Source organism: Salvelinus alpinus, chromosome 7, assembly GCF_045679555.1.
Source record: "Salvelinus alpinus chromosome 7, SLU_Salpinus.1, whole genome shotgun sequence".
In the NCBI taxonomy this organism is placed as follows: Eukaryota; Metazoa; Chordata; class Actinopteri; order Salmoniformes; family Salmonidae; genus Salvelinus; species Salvelinus alpinus.
The window spans coordinates 60,097,115-60,113,039 of NC_092092.1; the positions used below are offsets into that span (position 1 = coordinate 60,097,115).

Genomic DNA, 15,925 nt, shown 5'->3' on the forward strand with positions numbered 1-15,925 from the left:
CGGTCAAAAGTTTCAGAACAATTACTCATTCAAAGGTTTTTCTTTATATAATTACGTTTTTCTACATTGTAGAATAATAGTGAAGATATCAAAACTATGAAATAACACATGGAATCATGTAGTAACCAAAACATTTTTCTTAAAATAGCCACCCTTTGCCTTGATGACAGCTTTGCACACTCTTGGCATTCTCTCAACCAGCTTCCCCTTGAATGCTTTTCCAACATTCTTGAAGGAGTTCCCATTGCAAACACGATGCATGTTTTGGAAAAATAGTATTCTGTACACGCTTCCTTCTTTTCAATTTGTCATTTCGGTTAGTATTGTGGAGTAACTACAATATTGTTGATCCGTCCTCAGTTTTCAACTTTCACAGCCATTAAACTCTGTAACTGTTTTAAGTCACCATTGATCTCTTGGGGAAATCCATGAGTGGTTTCCTTCCTCTCCGGCAATTGAGTTAGGAAGGACGCCTGTATATTTGTTGTGACTGGGTGTATTGATACACCATCCAAAGTGCAATTAATGTTAATCACTGTTATTGCACACAGAGTGAGTCCATGGAACATATCATGTGACTTGTTAAGGATTTTTTTACAACCAGCTCTCACAGTCTCACGTCAGAACTAGACGTTCATCCATGTTTCTCAAACGTCACATTTCAAAGTTGTTCCAAACGTCAAATGTCGAAGTGATTGGTTACTTCTCTGTATCGTTCCAAGGTTAAGTATTGCGAGCACCCTAAAACGTTGCAACAGCAATACAAATTTGATTTACCAACCCAGACATTCCTGACCTACAACATCTGGAGCTCATACTTGTATCCATATTTCACAGTGACGATAACAACACAGAATTGTTACTGCCCAGTCTAATTCAGAGCTTCAGAGACTCAACAATGATAATGAATAATGCATTTGAGGATTATGGTGGCCTAAGTCTATTACTGGTGCACTGAGATGGTTCTTAGTTGTAGCACTCCTCAGTGTCGCTTTGGCTAGGCTATTAAAGCAATATTTTCTCCATTTATGAATTATGGATGTAAATCTAGCAGCATTACATGTAACAGTGACTGGACCTTAGTTTGAACTATCTTGCTAGACAGGTTCCCACAGTAGCATGGGATACCATCCGGTGAGTGGACCACTTAATCCAATCTTAGTCTACACCGGAATGGATTGTAGGTTTGCATTGTTCGGTTACTTTGAGAGAGAGAAGACATTTTATCTCCATTGGTCTACCTCCAACTCTCCATCACCTTTTGAGAAAGTGGGTGTCTGTACTTTTTGGTGGTGTTTTAAATTTGGCTGACACAGTCTAGGGTTTCAGACACTGGGATGATGATTCCTGATGCCTGTGTAAATGAAATCTGTCTTCAGACATTAACTCAGAAATCGTAAGGTTAGGCATTCGAATGGTTAAGGTTAGGGTTAAGGTTTGGGATAGGCTTAAAAATATATCTATAAAAACAGAGGCAGATGCTTACTCCTATCTCGCCCATCCGCCATCCCTGTCCACAAACGCCCTAGCAAAACCAAAGCCTACTTGAAGGTCACAGTGCTCACTGTTGCCCATAGTGGCTGGTTCCCACGTCTTCTCCCAACGTTGAATACTGACCTGACTGAATTTTTACTCCTGAACTTATTTTGGCTTCCATAACAAAGGGGCTTAATACTTACTGACTCGTGACATTTCAGCTTTTCTTTTTTAATTAATTTGTGATATAAAATCTAAATGCAATCCATTTTAAATTCAGGCTGTAACACAACAAAATGTGGAATAAAATGTGGAAGAAGTCAAGGGGTATGAATACTTTCTGAAGGACTGTAGGATGTCTGATGGTTAGGTCTGATTTTGTGCTTAATGGTTGATAATTTTTACCTCAGAGTGTTGTGATCAATCTGCGAGATCTGGCTTGTGTGATTACTAATGCTTTGTGGTAGAGACATACTCTCTTGCAGAGTGAGGGTGTTGTCCTTGGAAACAGATTCTCTCATCAGCATATTTTGTTTCCATCTCTCTCCTCTGGAGGGGGCCTGAATCTGCCCTTCACAGTCACACCGTCAGACACTGAAGGAGAGGAAAGGAGGCGATCTGCGGCTTGGGACACACACACACACACACACACAGGCACACAAGCACACTCAGCAGCTTGCAATCAGGTTTCAGTAGTGACATAGCTTAACGATGGCAGTCAGTAGATGGAGTCCACTGTCTCTGCAGTACCCCCTTACACCAATAGAGGTCCCAGTACTACTGTCTCTCTCTCTCATCCTGTACTGGCTGCAAGCTGCAGTGCTCTTGGCACTGAGACAGAACCCCACCGCCCCTTTGATTTTCTCTCGCTCTCTGTGGCCCAGATTCTAATACGTTTAGTTCCTGAAAAACATTTCTCTCCCTCCTGTTCCTCACAACATGGCATATATTGTACCTATCAAGTAATCCCCTAGTCGATTGACGCACCGGTGAGTCAATCTCAGTTACATAACAAATAAAATCCCCATCAAAATCCGTCAGTTTAAGATAGATATATGTTTTTTTTTGCAAGGGATGAGTCTCAAAATTACCACATCCGCTAGTCGCACTTCCGCATCTGCGTTGAAAGGTGACAGAGCCATCCTGAAAATCGGTCTTCTCACGTAAACGTCTGTAGCATCGAACAGATTGACCTACAAAAAAGTGTCAGGAGACTCGTCTGAAGTTGGAGTCGTATGGCTTGAGGGTAGAAGCTGTTAAGAAGCCTTTTGGACCTAGACTTGGCGCTCCGGTACCGCTTGCCGTGCGGTAGCTGAGAGAACAGTCTATGACTAGGGTGTCTTTGACCATTTTTATGGCCTTCATCTGACGGATTCCGAGCCGTTTGGACTACAAACTAATGGACCCCACTGTGGAACGGGGAGATTCTCACGAACACTATGGTCTTCTCGGTTTTACTCTACGGCCCCCACAAGTGTCACAAAACTCGTCTGAATGTAACTGTACTGGTTAAAAAAATGAATGAAGGTAGTTTTACATCTACCCTTAAAAAGGGGTTAAATATGTGCAAAAAAATATCTATATATTTTTTTATATCTCCTAGATTTAGGATAGACACTTCAAAACCTTGTTTCTTATGATTTATGTTTTGACTATATGTTTGCCATATGAATGTGTTATTCAATGAGTTTCTATGCGTTTTAGTAGTACAGGCCAAAATCAATTTTTTTAATTGTTATAATGGAATCATCTCCATCTCCATATGTGATTTGGCCGAACGCTTATGCACTGAAAAGCAAGCATTTTATTTAATTCTCCGTGATGGTGTGGGTATTCTGAAAATAAAATGTTGATATAAAAGTGTGATTTTGTTGCTAGATTGTCAGCACTTCTATTCTATGTATTTCATGGTTGTCAGCCTCTCCTGCTATAACCTAAATCATTTTCTCTGAGGAAATTGATGTTTTGTCATTTTCTGTCTGTCGATGCAGATTCTTTATCGTCCTGGCCTTTCCCTCTTGCAACACAGACACTGTGATTACTGTCTTCCTACACAACAGCAGGCAGGCATTTCTATGTGTAAAATAATGAAAGATCGAAAGAGAGAAATATATTTTTTGTATTTTCCTAATTTCTTTAATGTATTTTCTAAAAGCAAAAGTCCTAGGAGGCCATGTTGTCTGTGTTACCCTATATTATATGTGTCATATGGCATCAATTGTCATGTAAAAGCCATGTGTCTCACTGGGGGGCCTAAACACTAAGTATTAACTTTGTAGTTTAAAAAAATCACGCTGTAATAACCATGTTGTCTGTGTGTCTGCATGATGAAGTCAGAGCTCGGACTCCGTCTGGTGTGGCGAGAGTGAGGCGGAACATGTATGAGGTCATCACTCCTTGCCCTGAGCACACCAGACGAGACAGCAGCTGACAATAACAAAGAAAGACTCTCAGAGAGAGAGAGAGAGAGCGGCTCCAGCCCAGACACTCATTCAGACTCTTCCCCAAGCCCAGTCAGTCCCGGTCCCAGTCGTGTGTGGGAAATCTGACTCACAAATGGCGGTCTTCCACATGGGATAACAGACGCTTAGGGAGTGAAAGGATGGCTTTTAAACAGGGACGATTACTGCGTATTAATAGAGAGGGTTACTGGAGAGCGTTTTATTAATATGTCCGCCATCTTGCATAATGGATGGTGAGAAGGTAGTTAATATTCCACTTTTCAAAAAGGCTCCTCTATTTCCAAAAATAGATGATAGGGCGAGTACTCAGAGTTCTCCCTTTATCTGCTGTCGAGCTCGTCTGTTAGTCTCTCTCCCTTTTCTATCCACCTGCTCCCCTGTTCCTTGTCTCTCCCCCTCTCTCTTCCTGCTCCCTTTCTCTCTCTGAGGTGTTTTTTTAGAGAAGACGGGACAGTGTAGTGTAGAGGCAGAGGCAGCAGCGGAGACATTAGCGCCTGTGTTTCCACTTCAGACGTTCCGGTGCCCCTCGGCCACAGCTCTCCCAGCTGGAGCAGCGGATGTCACAGAGAGATGGGGGTAGAGGAGGGAGGGGGTGGAACGGGGAAGAAGAGGTGAGACAGGAGAGAGGGGGGATAGATGCTCTGAGAAGGGGAGTGTGAGGCAGTTGGGAGGGGGAGAGAGAGGGGGTGGTGAGAGTGAGGTGAGAGTGGAATGTTTACTGTTTCTGTGAGTGTAATGTTTACTGTTTATTTTTATTGTTTATTTCACTTTTGTATATTATAACTACTTCACTTGCTTTGGCAATGTTAACATATATTTCCCATGCCAATAAAGCATCTTGAATTGAATTGAGTGGGGAAGGGTAAGGGTAAGGGTAGGTGACAATTGAAAGATGGGATAGAGGGAGACAGAGAGAGGGATCCATTTAAGAGCATTAGGACGTGTTTGTTCTTGCGATACAGATGTCTGTTAGTCTTCCGGAGAAGGAATTGAGATAACTTAATCTCGAGCCCCTTGAGTGAAAATAAAACAACCCACAGCTCTGTTGCGCGCAATTAACGGCGGGACAGATGGGCGGGACTCTAACAGGTACAGAGAAAGAGAGATCAGTTACCTGCCCGTGTACAGCTCAATATACAGAGAGAGAGAGTGGAGACAACAGAGCGAATTGGAAAAGGACAGGTGTACATCCGACGGCGTGTGCAATTGACGAGATAATAGTCTCCTATTTTCATCTCTGTCTCAAATTGCCTTAAACACAAAGCTTGCGCGCACCACCGGGAGAATCTGCTAAACGTCTGGAGCTCTGCTACTCGCATACCTCTGAGACTCACGAGAACGGACTGACACGAGACCCACGCTGTCTCATCTCCACCGCGGAGTTAAATTGGAGTAAGTTGATGTGTAAAAAAAAATCACAAAACGTCCATCTCTGCACAAAGGAAAAGTTCCCTCTAGGCCCGTCGAACCTAACGGAAGTTCCGTTCCATCTCTGTTCTCTTCAGTTGTATCTCTCCAGCTCCCCAGTTCACCACCCCCTCAGTCTGGCTTTGGAGTGTGAAGAAGAGTCTCTCAGCTATCTATCCATCCACTCCTAACAACGGTGTGACTCACCGCTGAGCGGCGTTCTCGCAGGCTTCCAGCGCCTTTCACAGCTGTAGGCAGAGGGGTCGGTGGAGGAGAGCTGGAGCCGCACTGGGAGAGGGACGGGTTGTGTGGGCGCGTAGCGTGGCCCGGTGGCCGGGTGAATCAGGCTGGCACTGGGGCTCTCTCAGGCCACATCCCAAATAGACACAGCACAACAACTTCATGCTCAGTCTACCATACAGATATACCACTCAGTCTACCATACAGATATACCACTCAGTCTACCATACAGATATACCACTCAGTCTACCATACAGATATACCACTCAGTCTACCATACAGATATACCACTCAGTCTACCATACAGATATACCACTCAGTCTACCATACAGATATACCACTCAGTCTACCATACAGATATACCACTCAGTCTACCATACAGATATACCACTCAGTCTACCATACAGATATACCACTCAGTCTACCATACAGATATACCACTCAGTCTACCATACAGATATACCACTCAGTCTACCATACAGATATACCACTCAGTCTACCATACAGATATACCACTCAGTCTACCATACAGATATACCACTCAGTCTACCATACAGATATACCACTCAGTCTACCATACAGATATACCACTCAGTCTACCATACAGATATACCACTCAGTCTACCATACAGATATACCACTCAGTCTACCATACAGATATACCACTCAGTCTACCATACAGATATACCACTCAGTCTACCATACAGATATACCACTCAGTCTACCATACAGATATACCACTCAGTCTACCATACAGATATACCACTCAGTCTACCATACAGATATACCACTCAGTCTACCATACAGATATACCACTCAGTCTACCATACAGATATACCACTCAGTCTACCATACAGATATACCACTCAGTCTACCATACAGATATACCACTCAGTCTACCATACAGATATACCACTCAGTCTACCATACAGATATACCACTCAGTCTACCATACAGATATACCACTCAGTCTACCATACAGATATACCACTCAGTCTACCATACAGATATACCACTCAGTCTACCATACAGATATACCACTCAGTCTACCATACAGATATACCACTCAGGCTATACTTACTAACCTGAATGTTTGACTTATTCAGAGATAGATATACACACCAATGAATGACCAAAGGCAGTCTATCTAAGCCAATATTGTAATTTTGTTTGTCTTTTTTTTACATTAATTGGGCTCCAGGAAATGCTAATAGATCTCAGACAGTCTCCTTTTGGATTGCATAAATCCATATGATGAGACCAGCATTCAATGACATCACCTTTTAGGTCACAATGTCCTTCCTAGCGGTGCTTTGAATGGCACTGCACTCACTGCATGACTCAATCAATGTGAATGGTGTGAAAGCCGATTGTCTAGTATACTGTCTGTCTGAGTGTTATCCAACTATTGAGCTTTTCCAGAGGTAAAGGGCTCGGAGATGAGACGAGAGCCGCGATTCAATTCAGTATGAACCGCTGCCGCTGGCGTAGAAATGAAATTAGTGTCGAAAGATGCTCCCTCTCACTTTGTCGTACTGATCGCGTTTGTACTAGATGCCCCCTCTTAATTGAATTGAATCCGATTTAAATTGGATTTTAATAGGGGTACATGGGTTCAGACTGTACTAATTAGGAGGAAAGTCTGAGCGGGATGATTTGGGCATTTAACGCTACTATCTGACCACCTGCGGCCAGACATGCGCATATGAAACATCTCGGCCACATGGGCAGATGTTTGAGGTGTTTGAGATATTGAGTCGAATTTAAATGAAAAACCAGCAAAGGCTTAACACCACTACAACATCTGATGAACATACGTTGGTTGTGCAATTATATTGTACTTGAAATGTATTTAACCCTCATGTTGTGTTCGTTTCATGTTCATTAATTCTGTGTTCCCGGTTCAAAATGACCGCCCCATTACAGCTGATTATACATCCATAATAAAACATATATTATCACCTAAGGTTGTGTTAGATCCTTTTTTCAACTTAAGTTCTTGTGAACGTTACACGTTTTGAACTTCTAATTGCTATTTATGGCTTTTAGGCCTCATTGACTTGAGCTCATACAACTCGTTTTTGAGTAAAAAAAAAAGCATTATGTATGGATTATTTTGACTCAACCAATAATCAATACTATTTTGACTCAACCAATACTCAGATGAAACATATTGCGCTATTTATCACAGACTACTTGGTGTCAAAGTTTAACAAGGACTCTCCTCCTCACCAGTGTCATGATCAAAGATATGATCAAGAGCCTCACGTACAGTATATCGTTTGGTCATTGTGCTGCCACAGAATGAATTGTGAGCAAGGCCTCAAAAAAACGTTATATACCAGAGATGCGAGAAACATTATATTTATTCTTGAAACAATGTTGCGATTGTTTGTGAGAATGCCAACAGGTGTGGTTCGTGTGGGGGAAAGCTTATATTGGGGGTTCCCGTGGTGGTTGCCATGGAAGCCAAGAAGGTGTGTGTTTGTGTGTGTGTGTGTGTGTGTGTGTGTGTGTGTGTGTGTGTGTGTGTGTGTGTGTGTGTGTGTGTGTGTGTGTGTGTGTCTGTGTGTCTGGACGTGTTTAACTATTCTTGTGGGGACCAGAAGTCCCTACAAGAATAGTAAACGAACAAAAAGTTGACCAGCTGGGGACATGTTGTTAGTCCCCACAAGGTCAAATGCTATTTCTAGGGGGTTTAGGGTTAAGGTTAGAATTAGTGTTGGGGTTAGAATTAAGTTAAATATTAAGGTTAGGAGCTAGGGTTAGTTGTAGGGTTAGGGTTAGGAGCTAGGGTTAGGTTTAGGGTTAGGATAAAGTTTAGGTTTTTGGGTTAGGGTTAGGGTTAGGGTTAAGGTTAGGGTTAGGGTTAGGGTAAGAGTACGGGTTAGGATTAGAGTTAGGTTTAGGGTTAGGGGTTAGGGAAAATAGGATTTTGAATGGGACTGAATTGTATGTCCCCACAAGGTTAGCTGTACAAGACTGTGTGTGTGTGTGTGTGTGTGTGTGTGTGTGTGTGTGTGTGTGTGTGTGTGTGTGTGTGTGTGTGTGTGTGTGTGTGTGTGTGTGTGTGTGTGTGTGTGCTCAAACACACATGCATGTGGGGGTCTGGAAGAGGAAGTGTGTCCATCTGATGAATGGGCATGTGCCTGAACTCAATTGTATACACTAATTGTAGTCTCACCCATTCATTTCTAATGACCAGTCATTTTTGACCGGGAACACTACAAGTGTACAAAAGTTAAATAAAACACTTAAAATGTAATGAAAATCATCAAAATGTATTTTGTGTGTTCAGATGCCTTGTGGAACCTTATGACAATCAGATTAAATGAATTATTTTCAGAGAAAACTTGTAAATCGGTCCAATTCGACCGGAACACAGCAGGAGGGTTAATATAGCCAGACAGTCGGTGTACAGTGTGATTGCCAAGTCAGAAGGGTCGGTGGTGCAGGATTTTCAAGAAAGTAAAACACGTCACGATCGTCTATAAAGCTGAGGTCCACTTTTTAATGGATTAATGCAAGTATATCAAGGCGCCAGGAGACAGGGCAGTGTGTGTCTATTAATGTCTGCCAGACTATTACATTACCATTGCTTGGTGTGAACTGCCCCCAAAGCAATCTCTGAAACTGTCAGGAGTTAAGGTGTCTGTAAAAGCCATCCCAGCACTCATGGATTCAAAATATTTTTTGGGGTGGCAAACAGTTAGCCCTTGTTGTCTTTAAGTCGGTCTTTTACACCAGGTGGACATTTTTATTTGCTGAATTGTATTGGGCTATAGCTTAGATGTTTGGGACAAGTGAGACTTTCGAAAGGAAATGGAGAACTGCTTGTCAACAAATCGACATGAGTCTAAATTCTTTGTGCTTTCCGCATCTGCAGCGTGCACGAGCTCTGTATTATTCCAGCAATTTGGGTCTGACAGAAGAGGGCATGCTAGTTTGTTTTGACAGATATGGCGAGGGGCTAAGTCTCGAGCATCTTTTTGGTGACCTGGTTCGTTTCGCCCGCTCACCCCGAGTTAACATGCTTCATATGATAACATATAGGCCTAAAGGGGGTGGTCCTGTGTACTGCGAGTAATATGATGCGAAACTGAAGCGGCAGTCAAGTACCCCTGTAGTCCTAATATACGATCAACCCAGCTGTCACTCCCAGGGCAGTAAGTGAGAGGAGGGCGCGAGTAGCAATATTTCACCACTATGGCTCGTGGGACAGCGAGAGAGCACTGGGCACAGTATGCTTTGTTTTGAGAGCTGCTGTACCTAATAGGAGGAGAGGGATACATACAGCTTTCATTTTTTATTGTTTTTATTGTTTTTCTCGTTCTATTGTCTCTGTTGGTTAACTCCATATTTTAATGCTCAGCCTAACTTGATTTGCACTGCCCTGTTGATTCCATTGAGGACAGAGCCTCTCTTCTCTACAATAATGCAAATATTTCAATAAACTGCCGTGATTATACTTCAAATGTAACGACTACTTTTATGATGATAATTGCTGCACAAATACATTTCATTTGTTAGTGAATTTATTGATCTATTTCCATAGACTTTTCGATTATATGTCCGTTATTCGTTTTATTTCTATGTATTCGTTTGGGTCCAGAGCTTTGGCTTAATGGCAGGTTTGGATCAATGAAAAGAGAGAAGTAATCGCCTGGGCGTACGGTTAAATCAGATCAGCAATGTATCTGCCGCACACAATGAAAAGGGCGGTGGCACTCGCTCGCTCACTCTCTCTCCCTCTCTGATAAAAAAACACAGCCTGCTCGAGCGCGCTCTCTTAAAAATAGAAAAACGACCGACGGTTAAAAATAATGATGAATTGCAATACAATTATTGCTATTATTGCTATTCTCAAGGTATTCATGTGTTTTTTCTTTTTATTTGACGTTGTTTTCAATCGGTGAAATGCAGCCAGTACGTTTTGAGAGCACTGCTCCCCCTCCCCCGCTTCCAACAGACACCATTGCACAGATAGGGAGAGAGGGAGGGGGAAGGAGAGAGAGGAGATGAGAGGGAGAGCGATAGTCAGCACCCGTGAGAGGAGAACAATTTTCAGCCGCGCGGAGAGAGAAGAGAAAAAAGCAGTAGCCAAACGGACAAAGGAAAACATGGATGTAACGGAAAAACGCTATTTAAAACAAGCACATGTACCGGAGAGGATGCTTTGGTCGTCCTGCACATAGTAGGGGGTAACTCAAGGACTCTTCCCCCCGTTTTTAATGTTGCGTGTGGGGACGCATGGAAAGCTTTCTCTAATCCGTCTGCGGATCCTGCCTGCTTGCAATGGCTGTGGTGGTGCGATGCGGTTACAGCATAACTCAGAATGTGCCTTTTACTTTTTATTTGGTAATTTTTGTACTCAGTGGCCTTACAAATGCACAAATACGATACACCATTCCGGAGGAGCTAGAGAATGGGGCTGTGGTCGGCGACATTGTTCGCGATTTGGGTCTGGACCTGCAAAAGCTCTCCTCCCGACGCATCAGAATCACCTCGGACAGCGCACGGAGATATTTCAACATAAATCATAAAAATGGCAAGCTGTCGGTGAGTGACCGCATCGACCGGGAGACACTGTGTGAATTCAGTGGCACCTGTTTGCTCAACCTAGAAGTGGGGGTTGAGAACCCGCTCGAGGTGCATAATGTGGAGGTGGAGATTCTGGATGCGAATGACAACTCGCCACAGTTCCCCCGGGACGAGTACCAGCTGGAAATTTCAGAGTCCGCCATAACTGGGTCCCGGTTCCCCATCGAGGGCGCACAGGATGCAGATGAAGGCTCCAACTCAGTTCGCCTCTACCGGCTCAGCAACAATGAGCACCTCGCGCTGGACTCAAACAAGCCCGCGGCAAATAGCAAGAACATCCAGCTCGTGCTCAAAAAGCCATTTGACCGTGAGCATACACCATCTCATCAGTTGATACTGACTGCTGTCGATGGAGGCACTCCGGCGAGCACAGGTACAGCCAAAATCAACGTGCGTGTCCTGGATTCCAACGACAACGTGCCTGTATTCGACAACTCCGTGTACAAAGTGAAACTGTCGGAGAACTCGCCCAAGGGTGCTCTAGTGATAAAGTTAAACGCCACAGACCGGGATGAAGGCACAAACGGGGAGGTGTTTTACTCTTTTAGCAGTTACACCCCAGAGAGGGTGAGACAAATGTTCTCCATGGACACAGATACAGGAGAGATCAGAGTGAAGAACAACATAGACTATGAGGAGACTAACTCCTATGAGATGTACATACAAGCTATGGACAGGGGTCCTTCTGCGGTGGTCGTCCACTGTAAAGTGGTGGTGGAGGTTTTGGATGTGAACGACAACATTCCTGAAATCGTGCTGTCATCTCTTTCCAGCCCGGTCCGTGAGGATGCACGGGCTGACACCGTGGTGGCTCTGATCAGTCTTAATGATCGGGACTCCGCCCAGAACAAACAGGTGACCCTGGAGATCCAACCTGGTGTTCCCTTTAAGATCAAGTCCTTCCGGAACCACTACACCTTGGTCACTGCTGCGTTCCTGGACCGAGAAACCATCTCCACCTACAACGTCACAGTAACCGCCATCGATGGGGGAACCCCGGCCCTGTCTTCACACATGTCCATTAAAGTTGACGTGGCCGATGTCAATGACAACCCTCCCCGCTTCGAACAGACTTCCTACACGGTGTACATGATGGAGAATAATGCACCTGGCGCGTCGATGTGTGTTGTAAAGGCAATGGATGCAGACGCTGGGGAGAACGCTCGCATCACCTACACCGTCCTCAATGACAACAACCACGGCATCCCTGTTGCGAGCTACGTCAGCATCAAACCCGACACGGGAGAGGCCTATGCCCTGCGAGCCTTCGACTTTGAGAAGCTCAGAGAGTTCCACTTCCAGGTGAAAGCCCAGGATGGTGGCGTGCCTCCCCTCAGCCGCGTAGCAACAGTCTACGTTTACATTATGGACCAGAACGACCACTCCCCTAGGATAGTCCATCCTCCAGCCAATGGAACGCGGACCACCGAGACGCTGATGAAGAATGCAGAGGCGGGGGCTCTGGTGACCAAGGTGGTGGCATGGGACGGAGACGCAGGTCAGAACGCCTGGCTGGTGTACGCCCTGGAGCAGACCACCTCCGAGCTTGACCTGTTTAAAGTCCACGAGCACACTGGGGAGATACGCACCATGCGGCGTGTCAGCGAGGACAACTCCACCTCTTTCCTGCTGACCGTTCTGGTTCGTGACCATGGCCTCCCGCCGCTCTCCTCCACCGCCACCATCAATGTGCACGTCATGGAGCTGCCACCCAAGTTGACCCCCGACCCCAAACGCATCATCAGGCCTCACAGCCCGCTGCTGTTCTCCAACGTGACCCTCTACCTGATCGTGGCCCTGAGCGCCACCACCTTTGTGTTCCTGGTCACCATTGTGGTGCTGGCCATCGTCCGCTGCCACGCCTACTGCACCCAGCCCGGCTCCTGCTCGCCCTGCTGTGTGTCCCAAAAGAGTGTCCCCGAGGGCGGCACCTTGGCTGGTGGGGGTGGAGGGTCATTGGGTCGAGGTGGCGGTGGCGGTGGTGGGGGAGGTGGAGGAGGTCAGGGTCAACCCAACAACAATGTTGCTCTGCGGAGAGACCTGAAGGTTGAACCTCACTACATCGAGGTGCGGGGGAACGGCTCCATGACCAAAACGTACTGCTATAAGACATGCATGACAGCCACGTCGGGGAGTGACACCTTTATGTTCTATAACACGGGCCGGCCCCACAGCGGCACCTGGAGCTCCGGGGGATATGTCACAAGCCAGAGTGGACAGAGCCAGATGTTTGTACGCAGGCTCAGCATGCCAGATGCAACCGCCATACAGGTGTGTGTGTGTGTGTGTGTGTGTGTGTGTGTGTGTGTGTGTGTGTGTGTGTGTGTGTGTGTATCTCTGTGTGTGTCCTGTCATCCCATCCCAACAACACACCCTCCACAATACACTGAGAAGCTATTCATGCATTGTTTTTTTGGTATTTGGGTTTTTCTCCACAGGCAATGTTTTGTGGAACAGTGGTGTTTGGCATTTAGAGTTCCAAGGAACGTGAGGGATGTGTGAGGGCTTCCATCTTTTTTGTTGGGTTTATGCAATATTAAAGGGAAAGTCCTCTTCATTAGTCCACTATTGATACAGTCACAACATCTTTTGCATGTCAGCAGTCAAGTTTTCAAGATATTGGACGCTGAAGAAGCAAAGTGTCACCGGCCACATCAGCATTTTGCGTCATCGTGATGGTGTGTAAAGTTACACTTTGCTGCTTGATGCCCAAATCCTTAAAAACTTGACTGCTGACATGCAAAAGATGTTGTGACTGTATCATCAGTGGACTAATTTTAAAAAATAACAAACGTTTTTGAGTGGATTTTACCTTTAAGCAGGGCTCTTTTTTATCCAATAAAAAAAAAACAACGTATTTGGCAGATATGAAGGATTTAGAATTTGCATAAATCATTTACACTGAGTGTACTAAATGTAAGGAACACCTGCTCTTTCCATGACATAGTATGACCAGGTTAATCCAGGTGAAAGCTATGATCCCTTATTGATGTTACCTTAAATCTATTTCAATCAGTGTTAATGAGACAGGTTAATAAAGAAGGATTTTTAAGCCTTGAGACAGATGAGATATGGATTGTGTATGCGTGCCATTCTAAGGGTGAATGGGCAAGACCACATTTTGAAGTGCCTTTTAACAGGGTAAGGCAGTAGGTGCCAGGTGCACCGGTTTAAGTGTGTCAAGAACTGCAACGCTGCTGTTTATTTCACGTGCAGCAGTTTCCTGTGTGTATCAAAAATGGTCTACCACCCAAAGGACATCCAGCCAACTTGACACAACTGTGGGAAGCATTGGAGTCAACATGGGCCAGCATCCCTGTAGAATGCGTTAGACACCTTGTAGAGTCGACATTGTAGGATAATAGTGAAGACATTAAAACTATGAAATAACACATTAAATAATATAGTAACCCAAAAAGTTTTCAACAAATCTAAAAATATTTTATATTTGAGATTCTTCAAATTAGCCACCCTTTGCCTTGATGACAGCTTTGCACACTCTTGGCATTCTCTCAACCAACTTCATGAGGTAGTCACCTGGAATGCATTTCAATTAACAGTTGTGCCTTGTAAAAAGTTAATTTGTGGTATTGATTTCCTTCTTAGTGCGTTTGAGCCAATTAGTTTTGTTGTGACAAGGTAGGGGTAGTATACAGAAGATAGCCCTATTTGGTAAAAGACCAAGTACATATTATGGCAAGAACAGCTCAAATAAGCAAAGAGAAACAAAAGTCCATGATTACTTTAAGACATGAAGGTCAGTCAATGCGGAAAGTGCAGTCGCAAAAACCATCAAGCGCTATGATGAAACTGGCTCTCATGAGGACCGCCACAGGAAAGGAAGACCCAGAGTTACCTCTGCTGCAGAGGATAAGTTCATTAGAGTTACCAGCCTCAGAAATAATAAGAAGAGACTTGCTTGGACCAAGAAACACGAGCAATGGACATTAGACTGGTGGAAATCTGTCCTTTGGTCTGATGAGTCCAAATTTGAGATTTTTGGTTCCAACCGACATGTCTTTGTGAGACGCAGAGTAGGTGAACGGATGATCTCTGCACGTGTAGTTCCCACCGTGAAGCATGGAGGAGGAGGTGTAATGGTGTGGGGGTGCTTTGCTGTCTGTGTTTTATTTAGAATTCAAGGCACACTTAACCAGCATGGTTACCACAGGATTCTGCAGCGATACACCATCCCATCTGGTTTGCGCTTAGTGGGACTATCTTTTGTTATTCAACAGGACAGTGACCCAACACACCTTCAGGCTAGTAAGGGCTATTAGACCAAGAAGGAGAGTGATGGAATGCTGTATCAGATGACCTGGCCTCCACAATCACCCAACCTCAACCCAATTGAGATGGTTTGGGATGAGTTGGACAGCAGAGTGAAGGAAAAGCAGCCAACAAGTGCTCAGCATATGTGGGAACTCCTTCAAGACTGTTGGAAAGCACTCCAGGTGAAGCTGGTTGAGAGAATGCCTCGATGACAGTTTTGCACAGTCTTGGCAAAGGGTGGCTACTTTGAAGAATCGAATATACTGTATGTATCATTTATTTCGATGTGTTTTATAGTTTTGTGGTTACAACATGATTCCATATGTGTTATTTCATAGTTTTGATGTCTTCACTATTATTCTACTATGTAGAAAATAGTAAAAAGAAAGAAAAACCCTTGAATGAGTAGGTGTGTCCAAACTTCTGACCTGTACTGTAGATATATTGTATATATATCACTCTTATGT

At 44.4% G+C, this 15,925-nt stretch overlaps 1 protein-coding gene across 23 annotated transcripts in view; it reads left to right on the plus strand.

The window, feature by feature from the left end:
* Positions 1 to 15,925, plus strand: part of LOC139581378 (protocadherin alpha-C2-like) — a 208,163-nt gene that overhangs the window by 150,364 nt on the left and 41,874 nt on the right. The window contains exon 1 of one of the 23 annotated variants that reach the window (XM_071411048.1): positions 10,336 to 13,457. The exons of the other annotated variants lie outside the window; for them this stretch is intronic. Within the exon in view, the coding sequence (XP_071267149.1) occupies positions 10,881 to 13,457 (2,577 nt within the window). The 5' untranslated portion in view covers positions 10,336 to 10,880. Of the gene's footprint in view, positions 1 to 10,335; positions 13,458 to 15,925 lie in introns of those variants that run through there. 23 annotated transcript variants of the gene reach the window in all.